The sequence below is a fragment of the Castor canadensis genome, chromosome 3, assembly GCF_047511655.1.
Source record: "Castor canadensis chromosome 3, mCasCan1.hap1v2, whole genome shotgun sequence".
Classification (NCBI taxonomy): domain Eukaryota; kingdom Metazoa; phylum Chordata; class Mammalia; order Rodentia; family Castoridae; genus Castor; species Castor canadensis.
Window position 1 is genome coordinate 44,798,926 of NC_133388.1, and position 25,618 is coordinate 44,824,543.

The following is a 25,618-nucleotide window of genomic DNA, read 5'->3' on the forward strand; positions in this document are numbered from 1 at the left end:
GACTTGCATTTCCAGACTATTGTAACTTATAACTAGATTTCTTCCACATTACATATCCAGGGAAACCACGGCTTAATATTCTACATTTTTAATCATATCGGTTGGTCTCAGTTGGGTTATGTCCTCCACATGACAAGGTTAAGCAAAGCACTAAAGCACTTTTTTTTCTGGGGGGGGGGGGAGGCTTCTTGTTTTTGTCTTCACACTGCTTATTTCAAAGTTTCAAGTGTTTTTCCTTTTGGAATTTTAATTTACTGTAAATGCTTGCCCATTAAAACATTCCCTAGTGCCATTCTATTCCTGACCCTTCTGGATACAAATCCTTGATAGACATCCGAAGAGGGGGAGGAGGTGTATGGAGCTATTGGGAAGCTTCTGAATTATTCCCTGAAGGTTTGTGATCTACATGCTGAGGACGTTCTCTTTGTTAAGAATTTAGCTATCCAGCCCTTAAGGTCACACAATTAATATTCTCGCTGGAACCGTGGGACTTTTCTTTGAAAGAGTTGTCCAGTTTTCAGGCCACAATTAGGTCCTAGCCGGTCCAGGAACATGGCCCGAAAAGAATGTCGGTATTTTCCTCCAGGTATAGGTGCCTGGGGGTCAGCCGGAGAGGGAAAGGCATGGGGTGGAGTGGGAGGCGGGTGATCGACAGGGATAGAAACCGTGTCTCCACCTCCTCGGAATGCGAAATAGCCAATGAGGTGGCGCGGCCGGGCCGGCCGGGCCGCCACTGCCATATAGTATGCAGCAACCGGAGGAGTCACGTTGGGGGAACGGCAGAAAGCAGCTATCCGTTTACACTACTTTGCTCTAGCAGCTATCTTAATGGTGACTGCGTGGCCGGGGGGAAACCTGATCGGCCAGATCCAGCCGAAACCGGGAGGGAGGGAGTGGGCTTTCCGGAGGGGGGGAGGGGGGAGGGAGACGAAGAAGGAGGAGTAAGAGAGGGGGAAAGAAAGAGGAAAAGAGTGCGAGGGAGTGAGGGAGGGAGGAAAATAAACAACAAAAAATGTCCTCTTCCTCCCCCACCGGGCAGATTGCAAGTGCGGCGGACATCAAGCAGGAGAATGGGATGGAAAGCGCCTCGGAAGGGCAGGAGGCGCACGGAGAAGTGGCGGGGGGCGCGGTGGCGGGGCTGAGCCCCCCGGCTCCAGCCCCTTTCCCCCTAGAGCCGGGGGACGCCACCGCCAGGGTGAGCAGAGAGGAAGGGACAGTGGCGACGGATCAGGTACAACTCCACTCGGAACTTCTGAGCAGGCACCACCACGCAGCCGCCGCCGCCACCGCGCAGACCCCGCTGGCCTTCTCGCCGGACCATGTCGCCTGCGTGTGCGAGGCGCTGCAGCAGGGGGGCAACCTGGACCGCCTGGCCCGGTTCCTGTGGTCCCTGCCCCAGAGCGACCTGCTACGTGGCAACGAGAGTCTGCTGAAGGCACGGGCGCTCGTGGCCTTCCACCAGGGCATCTACCCTGAGCTCTACAGCATCCTCGAGAGTCACAGCTTCGAGTCGGCCAACCACCCGCTGCTGCAGCAGCTCTGGTACAAGGCGCGCTACACCGAGGCCGAGCGAGCCCGCGGCCGGCCGCTGGGCGCCGTGGACAAGTACCGGCTGCGCAGGAAATTCCCCCTGCCCCGCACCATCTGGGACGGCGAGGAGACGGTGTATTGTTTCAAGGAGAAGTCGCGCAACGCGCTCAAGGAGCTCTACAAGCAGAATCGCTACCCTTCTCCCGCCGAGAAGCGGCACCTGGCCAAGATCACCGGCCTCTCCCTCACCCAGGTCAGCAACTGGTTCAAGAACCGCCGGCAGCGCGACCGGAACCCTTCCGAGACCCAGTCCAAAAGGTGAGCGCCAACTTTCCTCCTCCTCCCCCTTCCTCTCCCCCACCCCCTTCCCAGCTTTCTTTTCCTCCAAGTGCTCGCAAACATGGCGCTTACCTTCCCCACCAGCCCAGTCCGGCTGCCCACCTCTCCCCGCCCCCCACCTCGCTCCTGGACCCGGAGGGGGGCGGCGGTGGCCAGGGGCGGGGGATCCTCCCTCCTTACCCTTCCCCCTCCTGCCCCCAGAAGTTTCTGGTCGCCCGCCTGGGTCTCAGTCCCCGCCCCCACCTCGGCTGGTCACTGCTGCCCGGCTTCCCACCCCCATCCCGCTGGCTTTGAAGTTGCCATTCTGGGTTTGGTTCTAGTCGGGCGAAGGAAGCGAGTGTAGACGCGGGCCGGGCAGCTCCCACTGCCGCGCGAGGCCCACGCGGGCTGCGGGTGCCGGCCGGGGTCTGCGCTTCCCGCAGGGTCACTCCGGGCCCGGCGTGCGCCACACGCTTCGTGATACCCACGGTTCGGGGACCGCTCTGAAGGGAACAGAGTGTTAGTGGGGGTCTGGCGGCCCAGAAGGAGTCTGGGGACCTGAAGGTTTTAATATGACAGAGTTAATCATTCATCCTGCGCGCAGTGGTTCCCTTCGCGGCCGCCGCAACGTGGGGTGCCGGTGCGGCTCGGCTCTGCCGTGTTTTGAAACCTGATTCTGAACAACTTCGGATCGGGTTTCAGCGCCGCGGGGTAGCAGGGTTGAAGAGCAGCTTCTTCGGCCCTCGAAATGCGTGATAGGGTAGTTAGGGGTGGGAGCAAGCTGGCCTAAGGAGGACAGCAGGAAAAGTGGGTGGGTGGGGGGGTGGAGCGCTATCCACTCAACCCCTCGAAGTGCCCACCCCATCGGTTTTGAACTTTTTGACTGGCAATTTTTTTCCCCCTCTCTGGTAGAATGCCAGGGTTTCCATCTTTTTTGTGTGTCCCTCAGTCAGACAGTTGGCGTGTGTGTCTGTGTAATTTTGGACGAGGTAAAGTAAGGAAAAGGCCGTCTGAAGAGATGGTGTCTTCAGCCCTGCGGGGATTGGAGAGAAAGAATCTAAACGCAGCTTGAAGATTCAGCTCAGGGAAGGAATCTGGGAGCCGGAGAGCCAGCTGGCCAGGTGAAGGTGATCACCCGGAGCATTCCAAAGCCGGCCGCGGCCCGCCCTTGTCGCTGTTGTCCCTGCACCCCGGTGGGGCCCGACGGTTGCCCTGTTGCAAGCTCCAGGCAAGGACAGAAGTGCTGTGCCTGATCCCGGCCTCGCCGTAACCATAAACAAACGCGCACGGCGACCTGGACACCCTGGTCGAGAGAGACCCAGAGTAGGACAGGCCACCTGCCCCCGCGCCAACTAGAGGCCGCGGATTCCCGAGCACCGACGGAATCTGCCAGGCAGGGGGCAGAGGGTGCGGAGCGGGCAAGACGCGCAGGCCATGCCGCTCCTGAGCCCCGTGCGTTCCCTGGGTCTCCCCCCGCCCCTTTGTCACGCTGCCTACTTCACCCTCTTTCCCCCGGCTCAGTTGCTTGGTTTAGGCCCCTCTCCGGATCTGTCTCCCACCTGCACCCCCGGTGAGTCACCCTCACAGACGGCACGGCGGCTCAGCCTCAGCTCGTAAATCAAAGCGCTTTCTGCGCTCCCGGCCCCGCAGCCCAAAGCCGGGGTAATCCCCTCCCCTCAGCTTGAAAGCGAACAGACCGCGGGCCACTGCTGAGGTGTCGGATCCTCCTTTGGGCCAAGTCCCACTGTGTTTCCAAACTGTTTCGGTCCTACTCCCTCTCGCCCAGCCTCACACCAAATGGGGGAAAGCCCCCATCACACCTCCCCGATCCGGATCTGGTATTTACTACAAGTCAGGGAGCCAAAGAACACAGTCCTGCCTGGAACAAAAGGACTAAGGACTCTGGGAAGGGATTTGAGTGAAGGCCACTGAATGATCCCACCTTTTCCCTCCCACCTCTATAAGGCACAGGATGGTGTATATTAAATAGGTCCTTATGGCTTCCTTTGCATTCAAAGGCGACTGCACATACTGTTCTTGGGTTGAAAGTGTCTTTCCTACAACAAGGACAGCCACTTTGTTGAATTGGAGTTGTCAGTCTGGTGGAATAGAAGTTTGGGAGCAGGTGAGAAAATGATCTCTTGTTCACTAACAGGCAAATAAAACTGAACAGTTCACACTTCGTGTTCCTTTAGCAGTTCTCTCTACCCTCCAAAATAACACTAATCTGAATTGGTGTGAGGGGAGGGGAAGGTGCTCTACACAGAAAAAACCGTCCTCATTTAATGAGTTGTTTCTATGGCATAAGCAGCATACTTACAGTAAGGAGAAGGACATTAATGTCATAAGAATGAAAATACAGTACTCTTCTGTTGGCTGAATTTACATCTTCCAACTCTCTGGCCCTTTCCCTGGATTTATTGCTATTAGAAATGACTAGAATCTGAGAATTCATCTTCCCAGATTCTCTGGCTGATCAGAGTCCGCTGAAAGGCCTTAGAGTTTAAATAGTGTACTATGAGACATAATATAGAATAGTATAGACTAGCAGACATCCTGCTGTGCTTTTCGTGGACTTAAGGCTGTTTTCCAAACTATGTGGAATGTCCTCCCCCTGACCTTCTAAATGTCTTGATTTCCCCCTCTGTACAGTGAGTCAGATGGCAATCCCAGCACTGAAGATGAATCCAGCAAGGGACATGAGGACTTGTCTCCTCACTCACTCTCGGGTTCATCGGATGGCATCAGCAACCTTGGCCTTTCCAGTCACATGGAGCCAGTGTATATGCAACAGATTGGAAATGCTAAGATATCATTACGCTCTTCTGGAGTTTTGCTGAATGGAAGTTTGGTACCTGCAAGTACTTCACCTGTCTTCCTTAATGGTAATTCTTTTATTCAGGGACACAATGGAGTTATCCTTAATGGATTAAACATGGGAAATACACAGACAGTGTCACTGAACCCACCAAAAATGTCTTCAAACATTGTGAGCAATGGTTTAACCATGACTGACATACTGGGGTCTACCTCCCAGGATGTGAAGGATTTTAAAGTCCTCCAGAGTTCTGCAAGTTCAGCAGCCACCACCTCCTACAGCCCTAGTTCCCCTGTGTCATTCCCAGGACTGATACCCAGCAGTGAGGTGAAAAGAGAAGGCATTCAAACAGTGGCTTCCCAGGATGGGGGCTCCGTCGTGACATTTACTACACCAGTGCAAATTAACCAGTATGGCATTGTCCAGATTCCCAATTCCGGAGCAAGTGGCCAGTTCCTTAACGGGAGCATTGGATTCTCTTCACTGCAGCTGCCTCCTGTCTCAGTGGCAGCTTCACAAGGTAAAAGCCTCATGTGGTCCCATAATGCACCAGTGAATGTGTGGTCGGCTGCTATAAATGATGCAGTTAGTGAGAGCTATAGATTGATGTTACTGTGTTGGTCCCTCATTGGCTTCCACAACTGCAAAACTGCCTTGATGTGGCTCTCCTCCTTCACAAGATCTGTGTCATACCCAGCTTGTCTGAGTCCCTGGTGTCCTGGGGGTGGGCTTGTATTTTTCTCAAAACTGAATGGAAAAGTCCAGTTCCTAACAAGTCTTGCCAATTCTACAATTGTAGAAACATGATATGACTTCAGCATATTTTATCAGTGCTTACAAAGTAACCCACTACTTGACGTTTTTAAATTAAAAATTAATAAAATTGCTAAGCACATAAAATTAGTCAAGCAGTTAGTAAGAATGTATATGCTTTACCTAAGCATTATTTATTGGATCAGAAAATGTCTTAAAAGAATAAGTTAGAAAAGACTGGATATTTTGTTTGAATCATGTTCCTCCCATAATTAAGACTGAAACCTAAAAATCCTAAAAGAAAAAAAAAAAGGAATATGTAATTAGGTTTTTGTTGCTGTCTCCTAATACATGATTAGGTTTTCATTGCTCTGGGTATATGTACATCTCCTAAATGTGTGGGTTTATTTATGAAGGTAACAGCTAGCCTTATTGTGTATGTTTGGACATTACTAATAGCAATCTGCAAGGAAAAGCATTGATCTGAAGTTCAGAAGGCCTGAGGCTGATAGGTCAGTTCTTCACTGACTTTAAAAATATATGGATCACTTGGTATTTTTCTCTGTATAGAACTAAGAATGGTTAGAATGTAGTAGAGGTCATATAGCCCCTTGAATTCAGGAGTAGGATATGTTGAGGCATGTTTGCCTTCTTATAAACAAATCTAAAACTCCAGTGTTTTACCAAAGCAAATTTAAGAAATTGTTGGTCTTGCTGGTGGAATGGCTCAAAAAGTGGTAGAGTGCCTGCCTAGCAAGTGTAAGGCCTGAGTTCAAATCCCAGCACCACCAAAAAAGGAAGGAAAGAAGGAAAGGAAGAAATTGTTGGCCTTAAAGGTCAGCTTTCTAGAAGATGGTTTTACCAAAAATAAGTCAATTTATACACAACTCTGTTGTTTCCACAACTATGGTCTACTACATTAATGGGAAAATGGTTATAAATCTCATTTGGTACATCTGCTTCTCTTTAGGTGAAATGGTAGTAAAACACCACAGCCCTACAGCATTCTATTCAGTTGTTTATTTTTCCAGGTTATGGAAAGAGTTAAATCCAACGTAAGGCAAAAATATGAACACCACAGGGAAAAGCAAAGTGCTTGGTTTTACAACAATTTATTATGGATCTAAACCCTTTCCCACTTTAGGAAAATTTCCAAACAGCAGGTAACATTTTAACGACAACAAATTTAAGCAGAAAGTATGATCACATACGTCAAAAATGCTTTTCATTTCTAATCTAGAAAAGTGCTACCATAGAAAACTATTACGAACTAACAGCTAATTTTTAAATGGGGCATTTAGTAGGAGTAAGAATAGCATTGTCAGTTAAAATCACTAAGATCAAATGACAGGGCTGTCAATCCTTAGACTGTCTGGGTGAATTGAAGGCGTAAGTTTAACCAGATGGGTGCAGTCAGCAACATTCCTTTATAGTAGTTGTGTATTTCAGTTCTCAGTGAAGCATTCTGGGGATTCAGACTTTCTCAGAAACACACTGAACCTTCTGAAAAATGTCGAGACAAAGTAGTCCTATCTTTCTATACTTTTGCTTTATACAAAAAAAATAGAATGGCTACATCTTTTGCTACTTTATAACCTGAGAAAATAAGGGCTTTTTTTTCCCCTTACCTTTATTACAAAGTTATTACCTATGATTTTTCAGTTTATTTTTTAACTGATTTTTAAACTATTTAATTTATAACTCAAATGCAGCTTTACTTAAAAATCATCTTTCAGATCATATCTGCTTTTCCTCTTGTTTATACGTTACAATTTTTGCACATACAGAAATATTATTTTACTTATATTCAATAGCCAATGGGGGGAAATGCTGCATGTATTATTAATTTTGGTTCAAAATTTAAAAATTAACTAATCATTTGGTTCACGTGTACTGGTAAACAATTTCACAAACATAAAACAAAGTGTAAACATCTATTTCAGATGGGTTTTGCCACAAATAAGCAGCCCGCGAGACCTTTAAAACATACTTAAGCTTGAAGCCAAATGTTTTCAAATAAAAACAGAGTTGTTTTTTTTTTCTCCGTTTGTATGGCTTGAACAAACATTTATGTTACAGAACAGCCCAAACATACCTAAAAATGTTTTTCTTAACACCAGTATTTCTAATATTTTCTACTTGTTACATTTTTAAAGGAATGTATACTATTTTCTTTTTTTTTTTTCCTTTTACTCATTTAAAGACATTCTTTTGCGTTGGGTTGCTTAAAAATGTTTAGAAGACATATAAACAGACCCATGGCACCCCTATATCACTATAGGTAGTAATATAATCACGATTCTAATAATTCAAGGAAGTAACTTCTGTGTATTACCTAATTTAACATTGGTCCATTTTCTCAAACAGTAGAGTTAACCAGACATCTAATTCAAGGTTAAGGTGAATACCCCATGAGACTCTCCCTAAATCCACTTTTCCTTCCATGGCAGTGTTTGGGGACCTGGCTCATCTAATTGCTATCATCTCACTGTGTCTTTGAAAAGACTCAGAAAGGGATTTTGTTTGATAGAGATGGGGGGAGGGCACTAATTCATCTACAGTGTCTGAGTTATCTGATTTGAACATCTCAGCTTTCCACTTACATTTCTTTTTCTGTTTCTGGTCTCTACAGACCATTATAATGAGAGCCTCGAAAGATACAAACCTTTTAGAGAAGCATTAGCTCTGGTCCTTTATGTTAATCTGTATTTTATAAAGCACATTTCTGTATTATCATTAATTCTTCCTATCACTACAACACTGAAAATCCAGAACTAGCATAACAAAGAAGAAAAACCTTTTGAATGTTTTGTTGACTTGACATTACTTCATGGCTAGTTTGGTGAAAGTTTGCAACTTGCCTGTACAGGTTTATGTGGTTAACTTTTAAGCCCCAGGGAAAATCATTTTATGTGGTATTTTCTACATTTCCATTTATATTTTATGCTAGTTACCGAGTAGTCCTGAACAAAGACATTTATGTTCTCTATTTCTAACTGGCAGTGCTAGCAATAGCTATCAACTAATTAAGAGATGTCAAGTCCACAATAATGAACCAGAAACTTACGAAAATCAGAACTTGGACAAGATTTTTTTTTTTTCACACTTGATTTGGTTTAGCTGGCTTTCTTTCTTTCTCTTTTTCTCTTTCTTTCTTCTTTCTCTTGAGACAGGGTGCCACTATGTATCCTAGGCTGGCCTTGAGATCACAATCTTCCTGCCTTAGCCTCCTGAGTGCTGGGATTATAGGTGTGAACCCCTACATCCAGCTACCACATTTGATTTCTTTTATTTATTCTTTTGCAATGCTAGGGATCAAATCTAGGGCCTTGCACATGCTAGGCAAGTGCTCCCACACTTGGTTTGTAGACCAGTAGTTCTCACTTTTATTTGGCCATCAGAATTGCTTGAGGTATTAAAAATATTGCTAGTCTGGACAGAAGTTGTGGTAAAGTATACGCCCACATGCGCAAGGCCCTAGGTTCAATCCCCCAGCACTACTGATACATATATAGTATAGTGTATATAGCATATGTGTGTGTAAGTATCTAATATGCATATATACATAGCTACTGTGACTTTCTGAGTGTACAGCTTGTGAATCTATAATCTCAAGTGTCCAAGGTGATTCTAATCTAGGATTGGGCTAAATTATTATATAGAAGTATCACTTCTCCATAGATACTATGTAGGGGGTAGGGGGGTGGAATGTGTGTGAAAAAAGGATCTTTTTTTCTTTCCCTATCACTTCATCAATGCTAATTGGTACTTTACTTTTTTTCCTAGGTAACATTTCAGTAAATTCAAGCGGTTCCGATGGGAGCACATTCACAAGTGAGTCTACCACAGTCCAGCAAGGAAAGGTTTTCCTGAGCTCTCTTGCTCCCAGTGCAGTGGTATACACTGTTCCTAATTCAGGCCAGACTGTAGGATCTGTGAAACAGGAAGGCTTAGAGAGAAGCCTGGTATTTTCTCAGTTGATGCCTGTCAATCAGAATGCACAAGTAAATGCAAACCTGTCTTCTGAAAATATCTCTGGGAGCGGCCTCCACCCTCTGGCCTCCTCACTAGTTAACGTATCCCCAGCTCACAGTTTTTCCCTGACACCCCCTACACTACTAAATCCCACCGAGCTAAGCCCTGACATTGCCGATAGCCAGCCAATGTCTGCACCTGTGACAAGCAAAGCTACTGTGACATCTGTCAGCAACACTAACTATGCAACTCTTCAAAACTGCTCACTTATTACTGGTCAAGATCTGTTGTCAGTCCCCATGACTCAGGCTGCCCTGGGGGAAATAGTTCCTACAGCTGAAGACCAGGTGGGTCATGCCTCCCCGGCAGTACACCAGGATTTTGTTAGAGAACATCGTTTGGTTCTGCAATCAGTAACTAACATAAAAGAGACTTTCTTACAAAATTCTGAGAGCAAAGCAGCAAACAGCTTAATGATGTTGGACTGTAAATCCAAGTATGTCCTAGATGGTATGGTTGAAACTGTCTGTGAAGACCTGGAAACGGACAAAAAAGAGCTGGCCAAGCTCCAAACTGTCCAGTTGGATGAAGATATACAAGACTTATAAACTTTATCCCTACACCCCCCCCCCCTTATTTTTTGGCATCAGCAACAAATTTTTTCATGGAGCTCTGAATATATAAAGCATTTCCCACTTAAAGGAAAACACTCTACTTTTGCAAATAAATGCAGTCAAGAGACTTTGGATTGATCTGCATGAAGATTACAATTAAATATGCAGTAGAACTGCATTACTGCAGCATTTTTGTTCATATATATTCTCTTTTAAATAGATGGCAACAAAGGAGCAAGATGAAATGTATCAAGTCAAAATAGATCATTTAGTTGGCAATATAATTCTAAGGTCAAAGTGGAACTTGATAGTTTTTTAAATTAAAAATGTATACACTTAACATAGAAAATTAAATATAGCTACAGACTGATAGAAACAATGTAATTGTTTTTGTTTACTTTTACTCCATGGGCATTGATATGGTTCCGAAACATAAATGGTACTCCAAGCTATTATAAGGGTATATTTTTGAAGTTAAGTAGCTTAAGTATATATATATATGTATATATATATATATATACATATATATACGCATACACACATTTATGTTTTCAAGATTTTTGACAGTCTTGGTTTTAAGTCTCTACACATTTCCAAATGTGATTGCTAATAGTTTAATGTGACTAAGAAAGTTTGAAACTCCACTAAAAACTCTGAAACAAACTTCAGTGTGAATGTAAATACTGTATCAATTCTATAAGCAGGATGAGTAAGTACAGTGAATTTTATTTATACTGTGTGTTTCTCTTATACTTCAGGCGATATGAACTGAAAAGAAAAATGTTTTCTTACTGTTTAATTTATTTTTATTGTTTGAACAGGAAGTGAACATCTTTGTTTCCAACAAAGTTTTACTTTTTGTAGGATTTTAAAAGCAATGCTTTTTATCAGGAGTCTATTAAGGTCAACATTAATAACACTGAAACAGGAACTCTAACTCCCAATATTGGAATTTTGGTACATTTTTTCACATCTTTGTTGTTTATTTAGCAACTGATTCATTTAAATAGGTTTTATATCGACTTCTATGTGCCTTTTTTACCTTGTGGCCTTTTTATTAGTAGCGAGGTACAGAAGTGTCAACAGAAACCCTGATGGTTCTTTTCTACTATCTAACAGGGTTAATTTCACCACAGAATTCCATTAAACCTGAAGAACTTAAGTTTCACCAACTATTATGCATAATGTTTATCATGCAAATGGTTAAACTAATTTTTATTGATGCTTTTCATTACAGTGAAAGTAATAAATTATGGAAGACCATGTAAAATCAAAAGCTATGAAAACGATTTTAATTAAATAATTTGTGAATTCTTTTGAGCAGAATAGGTTGAAAGGTCATTTTCAATGTTTTGAATCAGTTGTTATCTGACACATGACTGTTTGCACTATATTATCATTGTCCTCTTTAAAAAGCAAATCTTCTGGGTTTTTGTAAGAAGCTTGTTTGTTAATGTTGTGAGCTGTGTTTAAAGTTTTTATCAGGACTTTGAATGCGAGGTGTAATAATGCAAATAAACTTAGGCAGTGATTACAGTTACTCTCTGATGTCTGGAAAGCCAGAAAAGTAGAAAATGGTGTTTTCCTAGATGACTTACCATTGTGAAATATGAAGCTATTACCATGTTTTGATTTCTTTAAGATGAGGACAAAGGGTCCACTCTGGATCTGTACACGCCCATCAGCTGAGCAGGTTGAAAAAGGGCCAGAGGATATTTAATTTGTGCTGATATTACAAATGAAACTTGCAGGCATAGATGAAGAGCATCTATGTAAAGAATCCTCTCCCGTCATTTTGATAAAGAACTTATATCCTGTTTTGTTGGGGTTTTTGTTTTGTTTTGTTTTGTTTTTAATGGAATTGGTGAACATATGTTCCTTAACTGCTGAAGCTTCATGTTTTGTTTAGGTTTTCACAAAGTCAGGTGTTTTTGAGTTCTTTTTCATTCTACCACTACTTGTTTTATCCTTTGGTTGTGTGCTGATCATGTTAGAGGTTAATTACATCATTCTGTCGGGCAGTTTACATAGAAATGATATTTTCCTCTTGACTGATTGATGCAGGTATCAAGAGTTTAATTATTTTAAGGTACCCATCCAGCAAGGGAGATGGGAAGGCTTAAAAAGTTATATATGTTACAGATATATAACTAGGAAAGTTTTATATGTCTTCCAAAAATATAATAAACCTCTCTTTTTTCCAGAGTTTTCCTCTTTTCTCCCTTATGAAAAAGAAAAGATAGCACAAACCTAACACTTATCTATAAAATCCATTCATATTCTCAACAGGAAGTCATTATAACTCTACAATTCCTCCAGGTAGCTACACCATATGCCAGGTAAGAGTCAATGCACATTATAAAGAACTTAACAGTTCTTTTCTATTCTTTCAATAAAATAGGGCCAGTTGGTAGGTAGCCTTTGTATATGTGAAAGGAATAAGATAAACCCCATGATCTCCTTGCACAGAATTGCAAAAAAAAAAATTTTTTTCAATGCCAAGGGCCAGACTGAAAACCCTTGGAGTTCATGTGGCAGAATAACCTTCTTACATAAACCAATGCTTGAAGATGCTGCAAATGACCCTCTAATGATCCCTAAAGAGAAATCAGAACAGAGGTAAATAACTCCCTTGAGACCCCAACCCCTGCTGCTGGCTGGGATTTTTGGTGTTAACCTATCTATGCACTCTACCAGCCAGAATGTGGCTTTTAGCTCTTAGTTACATCTAATAAAGGATGGTCTATCCTTTAAAGAGAAGGTACATTTATTCCTTAAGCAAGCAAGAGCACCTGTGTCATACTGCATTATATCTCATGTATATTTATAGTAAAGACTGAATTATACACGTTTCAGTGCCTTTCTTGTGTTGTGAAAGGCAGGTAGATGTTATAGCCATAGATTTTAAAAGTCCGTAGTTAAATTGCACACTGACCTGCAATCTCTCTGTATGTGTTCTTATTATCTTATCTTGCATGTTAACAGTCGGATTACTGGGCGTGTGTCACAGCCTGCCCTGCTAAATCCTAGACAAGTGTGCATTAATACATAGCCACAATTTCTTCCTTCTTTAAAATATTTTGATAGATCATCTCATAAAAGTAAAAATAATTCAGGAAAACTGGGGAAAAGAAATATATTTTACAAAATTGTTTCAAAATCTTCCTAAAACTTAGAAGATAGAACCTAGTCGTTATTTTGTATCTACTAATTGATACATTTCAAGTTAATTAAATGTTACCACCATATGTTTTATTAATCAATTATATAGCATGTGACTTTTGGCTTTCAGGGTTCTCAAAAAAATTTTATTCTTTTGTTGCATGTACTGTATGTTTAGAGGCAACCAGTTATATACTCAATATGGTTTTACTGTGCCTTACACAAAGAGAAACTCTATACAGAATGTGTATCACGGGGTGGGGGACAGAGTCTTTACTGCACTGTTAGGTGATGGCACACACAGCATGTCCCAGAACATTTCTGTGCTTAATTACCCAACCAAAGACATCTAAAGTATGTATGTTGTACTGTAATGGGGGTTATGCCTGGACAATTAAGTGTTTTGTTTTCTGAAATGATGTGAACTTATTTTTCTAAACACTATGCTAAATAAACTTTATATTTATACATACCCTGTGTTTTAAAAAAAGTTATTTGTTTTTTAAATTATGACTAACAGATCTTCCTAGACAAGAAACAGGAAATAACGTTGATTTTATTTATCCCTGGAAAAACAAAGAGTAAGAAAACACACACAAACATTTCAAAAGCTGGCAAATGCTTACAAGGCCAATTGGAGTAATTCTGAAAGAGTAACCTATGTAGATCCTTGCACAGATATGAAATTCTCTTAATTGTGCTGCATATACAGAGCTAAATTCGAAATTTTTATCCTTAGAAGGAGGAAATACACCTTACTCCTTTTTGTGTTCCAGGAGTTGAAGGTAGTGTCCAGTACACAGTAGGTACTCTAGGTCTAATGGGATTAACTGGAAAGATCCAGAGTCCTTTCTGTTCCCAGCCTGATTAAAAGTTCAGCCTCACTCATCCCTAGGGCACTGCCATCAGCCAAAGTCTGGACACCCAGCCTGATTGAAAGTTACAGCCACCTGCATCACTGCTGCATGCAGAAGACTAGGCCTTGGGATAAAAATTATGACATCTGATTTTCTATGTCTCCTACACTGAAACAGCGGAGAGTAATAACACACACTGAGGACAAACTAAGCTGGGCTGTGGTGGCTCATACCTGTGATCCTAGCTATTCAGGAGGCAGAGATCAGGAGGAACACGGTTCGAAGCCAGCCCAGGAAAATAGTTTGTGAGACCCTATCTCAAAAAAAACAAAAACAAATCACCAAAAAATAGGGCTGGTGGAGTGGCTCAAGGTGTAGGCCCTGAGTTCAAACCCTAGTACCGTAAAAAAAAAAGGGGGGAGGGATAAATTGTACAATTTAATAAAACCAGTTAAAGCCATCTAACTATAGATATGTCTGGACATTTTTATATTCCTGTCATTCAGTTACTCTTTTTTTTTTTTTCTTTTGCTGTTACTGGGGTTTGAACTCAGGGCCTTGTGCTAGCTAGACAAGGGTCCTACCATTTGTGCCATGTCCTCAGTCCTTTATGCTTTAGTCATTTATATGTAGGGTCTCCTACTTTGCCTAGGGCTCAGACTCTGATTCTCCTACCTATGCATTCCTTGTAGCTGATATCACAGATGTGCCACCACACCCACCTTATTTCTTGAGGGGGAAAGGGGTAGGGGTAGAGGGGAGATGCTCACTATTTTTTTTTTTTTTTTTTGGTACTGAGGCTTGAACTCAAGGCCTACACTTTGAGCCACTCCACCACCAGCCCTCTTTTTTGTGTGTGATGGATTTTTTTTTGAGACAGTGTCTCTCAGACTATTTGCCCAGGCTGGCTTTGCTCACTAATTTTTTTGTCTGGACTGGACTCAAACCATAATCCTCCTGATCTCCTCTTCCCAAGTAACTGGGATTATAGGTGGGAGCCACCACACTCAGCCTTCTTAGCAATTTTCTACATGTAGTATTTGGACCACTTAGGTCCAAATAGTGTTCAGATACTGTTTTGAGTACAGAGGCAGGATCATAGAGCAGTTATATTTTCTAACATTTAAACCAAATGAATCTGAAAAGTAGCTGCCCTACTTAAAAGACATTTGTGGCTTCTGAGAAACTAATAATGGAAACTCAAGGCCTTCAGCTATATTGTTCTATCCCATTTAACTCCAGAACATACAAAGTCCAAGATGCAGACCCTGCCTCTCTGCCTTATCACATCCCTAGCCACAGAAACTGTTTCCCCAAAGGGACTTGGTCATTTCTTACCTATGCAATCCCCAAAGTTCACCTAGTGTTACAGATTCCAGGAAGCCTGGTCTTGTCTCTCCCTCACAGGTAGAATTGCGCATGACTTGTTCTGAGATAAGAGGGGTTTTTACCTTTCTTTACTGTAGTACGTACTATATCACTCTTAAGTATGTGTTTGGCCCTTTACATTTTCACTATTTTTTTTTTTGTCTTACTGAGGTTTGAACTCAGGGCCTATACCTTGAGCCACTCTATCAACTCTTTTGTGACAGGTTATTTGGAGATAGAGTCTTGAAAACTATTTGCTCTAGCTGGCTTCAAACCATGATCCTCCTGATCTCTGCCTCCTGAGTAGCTAGGATTACAGGCATGAGCCACTGGCGTCTGACTCACTTTCTTGGTATTTAGTATTACGCATATGACATAGTAGGCTTTTAAAAATTACTTACTTCCAGAGTGCTGGTGGCTCAAACCTGTTATCCTAGCTACTCAGGAAGCAGAGATAAGGAGGATCAAGGTTCAAAGCCACCTGAGGAAATAGTTCTGAGACTACCTTGAAAATACCCAACGCAAGCTCTGATGGAGTGGCTCAAGTGGTAGAGTGCCTGCCTAGCAAGCATGAGTCCCTGAATTCAAACTCCTGTACTGTCAAAAAAACAAAACAAACAAAAAACTTATTGAATAAATAGTGACTCTAACATTCATTCAACTATCTTTTTCTTTTTTTTTTTTTTCTTTTTCCAGTGCTGGGGATGGCCTCATGTGTGCCAGGCAAGCACTCCACCACTGAGCTATACCCTCATCCCCATTTATTGCTTTTAATCATTTTACTGATATGGATTAGGGATCTATATGATTAAAGTGTCATCATCCCCAAGGACCTCTTGCATACCAAGCAAGTGCTTTACCACTGAGCTACATCCCCAGCCCTTAGCGCCCATTAGAGCACAAAAATACATCAATGCATTTTGGGGTAGAGCCTGAGAGCATTTCTTTGAATCTTCTAATATTAGTGGATAGTCTTCATGGTCATTGTTTCCCTTACTGCTCCAGGGTTTTTTCTACTTGCTTCCAAGTTTGAGGCTGGGTTCCAGATGACAGAAACTGGCTTAAAGTTTGATTGACAAGTGGAGCATTAGCAAAAAGGTACTCACTAAACCCTTTTAGATCAATGTTTCCCAAAATAGAACTGATGTGCACAGAGCTATTTATACTTAATCTATAGATATACTTTCTAAAAATATTCTCTGGATATATCCATATTACTTGCATTTGAACTGAGAAAATGTCTCAAGAATTTATGAAGAATAGTAACTAGGATGAGGTACACATGAGGAAATCTGAATTCTAATTAGCCTTGAGATTTGGGCCTCATTTTTTCCTGCAAAATAGATCTGTTACATGTCGTTATATTTGAGATTGCTTGAGACCTATGCAGTTGGAAAGGGGTAAAATGTTTAATAAAATGCACTTACCTTACAGAGTTAAGATCAAATCAATTACAGAGTGAAAGTACACAGTGATCTGCCAAGGGCTACAAATTTAAGATAAGATAATTGATATGGGGTCAACAACATGTGACCCTTTGGGATTATTTAGAGGTATTCAGCTAGGTAAAGCAGGTCTGTTTTTCTGCTTTTCCACCTCCTTGACCTGTATCCACCTTACCTCCCATGGTTCTGCCTTTCCTTTGGTATTGTCCTACTTCCCCAAGTGCATTAAGTGACTGTCCTGGTGCTGGTGTTTAACAGTTTAAAGCATGATAATCCCAATACCCCACTCCAGGGGAATTTGCATTTTTAAGGTAGGCTTTTAAAGATGCAAAAGCACCCAGCTGTAACAATGCATGATAAATTGTGGGTTCATAAAACTGAGCAAGGACTTCTCTTTTCTAAGTGCAGCAAGCATGGTGGAGGTGGTAGTGGTGGTGTGTGTGCGCCGCTGGGCTGAAAGAGGTAGGGATAAGGGGAGGAGCAGGAAGAATGTTAATCTTTATCCTCTTCCTTGTGTGTTCCACTTCCCTACTGAGTATCAAGGACCAGATAATGGAATCTAAGCCTTTGGATCCTCTGAAAACAATTAACAGTGTAGTTTACTCCATACCTATCTTGGCCAAAGACAAAATAGGCAAAATTCCCTTCAAGATTTCTGTGTGGGCTGGATGTTACAGTGTATGTATGCAATCCCAGCACTTAAGAGGTTGAACCTGGGGAGGTTTGCAAGTTGAAGGCCACCTGCGCTACATAGCAAAATCTTGTCTCAAAAAACAAAACAATTACAACGTAGAAAGGATTCTTGTGTTGAAAAGGTAAGTCATTAGCTATAAAGAAACCAAAAAAACTAGCCATTGAATAACAAGGTTTTTTAATTTGGGGAGTAGCTATTTGGTTTGCATTTTTGTTTTAAGAATGTGGGCTATAGGGATGGAGAAATGACTCAGTGGTAGAGTGTGGCCTAACATACATAAGACTCTAGATTCAATCCCCACACCAAAAAAAAAAAAAAAAAAAAAAGATGCGAGCTATGTAGGAGATGTGCCAAAGAGAAACCCAAAATATACATTTTATTGAATGACAAAAAGAAACAAATTTCCAACAAAATTAGAAAATACAAAAATTTGCATTTATTTTTGTGGTGTTGGAGATGGAACACAAGCATGCCAGCAAGCACTGTATTTCTGAGCTATAGGATCTTACTATGTGGCTCAGGCTGTCCTCAAACTCTCCATCCTCCTGCCTACGCCTCCCAAGTACCGGGATTACAGGCATGTACCACACACTGAGCCATTTTTATTTACTGAATAAGTACATTCTTACAATTGTTTGGGGTTTGTTTTTTGTTCTTTTTTTTTTTTTTTGGTGGTACTGGGGTTTGAACTCAGGGCTTCATGCTTGCTAGGCAGGCACTGTACCACTTGAACCACTACACCAGCCCCCTGTAATCCAAATTTTTTAATTAATTCACACTGACAGACCTCTTTTCAGTCTTCCTTAGTTAGATTTCTCCCTGAAAACTGTTGGATGTATTTGTAAATCAATGAAACTTTTTTTTATAAAGGAAAGGAAATAGTTAACTGCAACCTTTGATATAATATCCTAAATCTGATCATATTACCTTAAATGCCTGATAATCATATTACCTTATGCATACTCCCCAGTGGTCTGGGTAAACATTCCCCCATTCATTTTCACTGAGATGAAGAATCTGGCAACAGTCAATGGAGATTTGAGTGCCAACCTGATGAAGCCTAAGTCTTAACAGTGGTGTTCTTCTTGCACGTAAACATAAAACCAGGTCTGTGAACGCAGCCCATGCTTCTGTTCTAGAAGAGCAGAAAATTGTGCTAAAGGACTTGTGGCTTCTAGAAATGCCAATAGCCTTGAAAAACTTCCACAGCATGGCCTGGTTGAATGGTTGAATGGCTTAAACCAAATTCCAATGAACTCATGCCCAGTGCTAGACTTGGCATTGAGGATTCAAAGATGGTTGCCCTTAACGCAGAGAAACTAAAGCAGATACCTTAAAGCAACTGAGGCCAATAGGAAAAGGGGAACAGGTACTAGAGAAAAGGTTAGATCAAAAAGAATTAACCTAGAAGGTAACACCCACGCACAGGAAATCAATGTGAGTCAATGCCCTGTATAGCTATCCTTATCTCAACCAGCAAAAACCCTTGTTCCTTCCTATTATTGCTTATACTCTCTCTACAACAAAATTAGAAATAAGGGCAAAATAGTTTCTGCTGGGTATTGGGGGGGGAGAGGGAGGGGGCGGAGTGGGTGGTAAGGGAGGGGGTGGGGGCATGGGGGAGAAATGAACCAAGCCTTGTATGCACATATGAATAATAAAAAGAAAAATGAAAAAAAATAAAAAAATAAAAAATAAATCTAGCACATTGTTTCAATGTGATTACTGAGAAGGTTCTTGAAAGGAATATATTTTGCCATTCAGAGCTTTCAAGCTGGAGAAAGCTTCAAAAAAAAAAAAAAAAAAAAAACATCTAAGAACAAAGTGAAGTAGATTGGTGCCTCCCTGTTAGGGAAGGTAAATTGCATTACTTAGTCTACAACTTTTAATTATAATCTCATCCAAAAACACCATACAAAAATTACCCAGAATAATTGTTGACCAAACACCTTCCACTCCACAGTCTGTCAAGTTGACACATAAAATTAAGTCATCACAAAGTGCTACTTACTAGCCAAGTGTCCCATCTCCTGTGCTTCCTCACTTGTAAACTGGGAAGAATTTCAGCCCCTATCTTGTAGACTTTTTGATCAGGATTACATAAAACTATGCATGCAAACTACTTAGCAAGGTACATAATAATTACTACTTATTAATACTAACTTTTTTTAACTTACTGCATAAAATTCCATTATATGGTAAATTTCAATTGTTTCCTTTTTTTTTAATATAGGCAATGTCAGCTACAGACACATACATACACACACACACATGAATGAAATGTTTTAAAGAATCTTTTATTATTATTATTATTCATATGTGCGTACATTGTTTGGGCCATTTCTTCACCCAGACCAGTGACCTAATCTGCCTAGCATAATCTGAGATTCCCAATCTTGTTATCTTTCCTCCAGACCCCTCACCTCACCATGAGCTGGCTCAGCTTTGAGGGTACTGTGAAAATCAGTGGCCTCCAAATTCTATCAGAGAAATGCTCATGTCTAGGACCTATATTAATTCCTTAGCTCCTCCTCAGTCTAAAATCTGAATTAGCTTTTCCCACAATGGGTTCCTAGGAACATTAGTTCTTTGAAATGCTCCCAAAACATGATTAAATTTTGGCCCCTTATATTTTGGAAATTATCTTTTTGGAAGGAGTTGAAAATTTATTTTATGTGACTCACAACTGTTTAAAACACACAAGAACATGAAATTCTCTGAGGAAGGCTACAGGATAGAAATGTGGTATGTCTCTGCATTTTTTTTTTTTTTTGTGGTACTGGGGTTGGAACACCTTGTGGCTGTACATGTTTTGATTTTAACAGGACACTAGCCCTTTTATTCTAACAATATCTCAGCATCTGTTGTGATCTGAGAAGCTAGTGTTCAACAGAACCCATTTTATGAAACATGACCTTAACTAAGAGAGAACTCTCTTGTGAGGACATTTTCAGGTATTATACAGGCCAGTAGAACAGATATTTTGGTCCTCTGAAGCACTGTTAGAGAAGTATATCAATTGGTGTACGTGCCTATCTGCTGATACAGAGGCCCAAAATTACAAAAAAAATTACTTCAAAAAGATTATTTCAGGCTAGGAACTTGGCTGCATCTTCCTAGCAAGCTTAAGGCCCTGAATTCAAACCCCAGCACTGCCAAAAGGAAATAATAATAATAATAATAATGGCATGATAAAAAGGGTTGGGGAGGTGACTTCTGTGGGGAGCATCTGCCTAACTAGCATGTGACTAACTAGGTCTTGGGTTCAATTTCCAGCACCACAAAAAAAAGTGCATTTCTCATAACAGACCAGAGGTAAGTAGTCTGGTTGACAAGGCAAGTCTGCCCCATCAGATCATCCAGAATTCCAGGTTGACAGGTGGCCTGCATGCCCCTCAACACCTATTTCAAATCCTTGTCATTTCTGAGCAGGAGCTACCTCTTTAAGAAACAATCAATATGTTTGTTTTTTGGGGGGAGTGGTACTGGGGCTTGAACACAGGGTCTACACTTTGAGCCATTCCCTCCCCCCCCTTTATTTTGTGATGGGTGTTTTTGAGATAGGGTCTCATGAACTATTTCCCCAGATGGGCTTCAAACCGCAGTCCTGATCTCTGCTTCCTGAGTTGCTAGGATTACAGGGGTGAGTCACTGGTGCCAGCTCAATATTGTTTATATCACTTCCTACACACCAACTGCACAAGCCTGGACACATGCTCATACATTTCCTCCAAGGGAAATACCATCTCTAGCTGAGTGGCCATATGCCCTGCTGAATGGAGAGTTCTATTACTGAAAGGAAGAAGAGGTAGTAATCATAGAGAATAGTGGTTCACACCTACAATTCCAGCACTTGGTAGACTGAGGCAGGAGGACTGAAAGTTCAAGGCCAACCTGGGCTACACAGTGAGACACTGACTCAAAAAAAAAAAAAAGAGAGAGAGTAGGTTTGTTAGTAGTCAAAGAAATATAAACCGTATAAGGGCAAAGAGGGGGTTTTACCATTGTCAGAACAATATCCCACACTGTAAGTGTTTAGAAAATATTGAGTGAGATGAAGATGCAAGATTTTTAAACAAGATATTATTTTCTGGCAATTAATTCTTGCTACTTGAGAAGCTGAGATCAAAAGAATCACAGTTTGAGGCCAGCTCAGGCAAATGGTTTGAGAAACCCCACCTCTAAAGTAACCAGAGCAAAATAGACTGAAGGAATGGTTCAAGTGGCAGAGCACCAAGAGCAAAGTACTGAGTTTAAACCCCAGTCCCATCAAAAAAAAAAAAAAAAGGAAAGAAAAGAATCAAGCTCTTGCTGATCACTTAAACAAAGATATGAAAATCTTCTAATATTTTACCTTGCTGAGGGTATCAGGACATAGGCCCTCTCAGACATTGCTGATGATGGTCTTTGTGGAGATACTTTGAAATTGCCTAGCACAATAAAAATGCATATATTCCAAGTCAGTAATTTCTCCTCTAGAGACTTGTATAGCAGATATTTCTGTACCTCCTGTACAGAAGGGTACACATTATAGACTTGTTTATAGCAGTAAAGGCCACTTTAGGTCACTAAATAACACACAGTTGTTAAAAGTGTGAAAATCAAATACAAAATGGTATTCCTACAATACCATAACTTGGTAAGTTTCTTCAGAAGCAGCAGGGGAACACACACACACACACACACACACACACACACACACACACTCACACACACACAAACATACACCACACAGTCTGGGGAGAAGAAATTTGATTGAAGTTCAGGGTTACTTTTTCAGTTTTATCCTTTTTCGGGAAGAGTACTTGGGTTTGAACTCAGGGCTTCATGCTTGCATGAGCCACACCTCCTCCCTCAGTTTTATTTCCTTTTAAACCATATAGTACTTCTTATCATATCTCTTTTTTTGCCACAAAAGTAAAAAAGCTTTCAAAGTCACTATCATGATCTTTGACTCAGTAATTTTCTTACTAGCAATATATCTCAAAGAAATAATTTGAGATACAAATAAAAATTTATACCGAAGATGCATAAAAATTTTGAAAATGGCTGAAATGTCCAATATTGTACTGACAGATATGAAAATTATAATTATTTTCTAACATTTTCAATTATACTAGAAAATCATGTAATGTTATAGGAAAATAAAAGAACCCAAAAAGGATATATACTATACTCTCAATTTGGTGGAGGAAAAAGAAACCTTAGTAAAAAGGCAACCAGTACATCTGCCAGAATGTTATCAGTTATTGTCACTAGGGAAAAGCACCATGGGTGGGTACTATTCTGCTTCTTTATACTTTTCTGCTGGATACCAGTCAAGACTCTTCTGGTCCTAAGTGACAGAAACCCAATTCAAACCAGCTTATTTGTATTGGCTCATGGCACCAGTTGCTAAAATTGACAAAAACCAGGGGATCTCTCTCCTTCCTACTCCTCTCTGCACATTGATGGTCAGTGTCTCCTAAGAGACAGCAGCCTTCTCCACAAGCTTCACACCCTGTTGTTAGACTCACACGTTCTATGTTTGACAGAAGAAAATCAAAGAATTGTGCTGAAATGGTATAGCACTTGTGTACCATGTGGGGGACCCTGGGTTAGATCAGCAGCACTGAAAAAAAAGAAGAGAGAGAAGGAGGAAAAGACATAGAGAGAGAGAGAAAGAAGGAAGGAAGGAAAGGAGAAAAGAAAGAAGGAAGGGAGGAGAAAAAGGAAAGAAAGAAGGAAAAAAGGAAGGAAGGGAGGAAGGAAGGAAGGGAGGAAGGGAAAGAAAGCAAGCAAGCAAGAAGGAAAGAAAGAAAAGAAAGCTCCCCCCTCTCCTCATTCTTTGAGGGTTTGATGTAGCTAAAACAATCACAGTGAAAAATTTCTCATTGGCCTATTTTATTTGATTGTGGTGCTGGGGGTTGAACCCAGGGCCTTTCCCATGCTAGGCAAGTACTCTACTTTATCCCCTACTTCTCAATGGTCCATTTTCCATCACATGTCAAACCATCACCAGTCACAGTGGTAGTGACAGAGTGTTGTTGGCCAACTTGGATCAAGCATCTATTCTTGGGCCAGTTGCTGTGAATAAGAATATAGACTTATAAAAGAAGACAGAAGTCCCTACTGAGCAGATAGCTGCTCAGTCATCAAGGTAAGAAGCACTCACTGCACTTTTTAGTGAGCATGTGTTACTTGGATAATTGGTGGGGGGGGAGTTTTAAAGTGAAAAACCACTACCTCCTGTTTGTCCCACAGCCCTGGGGCTGTGTAGAACCTCTGAATACTTCCTTGTAGGCTTTCTAAGTCACTGGGGCAACTATTGCATTCAACTTCTGATCAGAACCTGCAATCAAACTTGCTCAGTTCCAAAGGCCCTGGTTTCTCTGCCTCTCCTGAACTGGCCAACTCTGGGGTTTTTTGACCTTCACCAGCACAATGCAAATGACCTTTGTTTACTTTGGTCTGTCCTGATGGGCAGGGAGTTCTGGCTGAGAAAGTTTGCCTTTCTCTGTTTGACTTCCTAATTCTATTGTGTATTTTAGTCACTTTCTGTATACATCACTAAGTACCTTTGTTAATGACTGATTATTTCAGTGTTTTAAAGAAAAAAAAAGATTATACAATGTACTCTTCTTTCTTATGACTTAATTCACTACTTTCTGTATAATTAGAAACTAGGTGCCAACTCCTAATGGAATATGCTTGTTACAAATTTCTAAGTCCAATAGAATCAACTACTCTTATACAGGATATAGGATAAAAATTGTGTTGCAAAATTTTAGAAAGTTAAAATATGAAACTCATTCGTTCTTTTTATTTTCAATTGTGGTAAAATAAACAACTTAAAATGCACTATGGAACCTTTTTAAAACGTACAGTTTAGTGGCTCACATCTGTAATCCTAGCTACTTGGGAGGCTGAGATCAGGAAGATCCAGGATCAAGGCCAGCCCATGCAAATAGTTTGCAAGACCTCATCTCCAACATAATTAGAGCAAAATGGACTGGAGGTGTGGCTCAAGCAGCAGAGCACCTGATTTGTGAGCACAAAGCCCTGAGTTCAAATCCCAGTCACACACACACACACACACACACACACACACAGAGTAGGCTGGAGATGGAGCACAGTGGTATAGCACATCAATAGTACCCAAAAAAAAAAGTGCAGTTTAGTACACTCACATTGTTGTGCCACCGTTCTCCAAAACTCTGTTCATCTTGCGGAAATGAAACTCTATACCATTTACACAACTTTCTTCACCTTCCTCCTGCCCTGGGTACTCACCCAGCATTTTACTTTTTTTTTTTTTTTTTGCAGCACTGGGGTTTGAACTCAGGACCTCATGCTTGCTAGGCAGTTGCTCTTACTGCCTGGGCCACTCCACTAGCCTTTTGTGTGTGTGATGGGTTTTTTCTTTCTTTCTTTTTATTATTCATTTATTCACATGTGTGTACATTGTTTGGGTCATTTTTCCCCCTGCCCCCTCCCCCAATTTTTTTGGGTTTTTTTTTTTTTCAAGATAGGGCCTCTCAAAGTATTTGTCTGGGGCTGGCTTTGAACCTCCATCCTCCTGATCTGTGTCTCCTGAGTAGTTAGCATTGCAGGTGTAATTTTACTTTCTGACTATGACTCTGAATACTCTAGGTATTTCATACAAATGGAGTCATACAATATTTTCCTTTTTCTTTCTTTCTTTCTTCCTTTCTTTTTCCTTCTCTTTGCAGTGTTGGGGATTGAACTCATGGCCTTACACATGCTAGGCAAGCACTCAACCACTGGGCTATCCCTCAGCTCCAACTTTGAGGCTATCTTATTTCAGAGTAATGTCTTCAAGGTTCATCCATGCTGTAGCATATGTCATTACTTTTTTTTTTTTTGACAGTACTGTGGCTTGAATTCAGGGCCTTGCACTTGCTAGGCAGGCACTCTACCACTTGAGCCATGCAGCAGGTCCCTATTCCTTCTTAAGTCAATTATATTTACATAATTGACTGTATATATAATATAGTTACTATACAATTATAATTATATGTAATTGTTATATTAATTATTTTATTATGGCTACTATATAATCATAGTTATTATATCATTATTAT

The 25,618-nt window shown here is 41.2% G+C and overlaps 1 protein-coding gene across 2 annotated transcripts; it reads left to right on the forward strand.

Moving 5' to 3' along the window:
- The first annotated feature begins 641 nt into the window (after nucleotides 1–641).
- LOC109686353 (homeobox protein SIX4) lies at nucleotides 642–13,611 on the forward strand. Of its 2 annotated transcripts, XM_020163625.2 has the most exons (4): nucleotides 642–831; nucleotides 1,040–1,848; nucleotides 4,501–5,186; nucleotides 9,206–13,611. In XM_020163625.2, the coding sequence occupies exons 1-4, from the start codon at nucleotides 829–831 to the stop codon at nucleotides 10,000–10,002; spliced, it is 2,295 nt and encodes a 764-aa protein (XP_020019214.1). In that variant the 5' UTR covers nucleotides 642–828; the 3' UTR covers nucleotides 10,003–13,611. The 2 variants fall into 2 exon arrangements, with proteins under 2 accessions (XP_020019214.1, XP_020019213.1); XM_020163624.2 differs by lacking the exon at nucleotides 642–831 and having other exon boundaries at nucleotides 929–1,848.
- The last annotated feature ends 12,007 nt before the right edge of the window (nucleotides 13,612–25,618 follow it).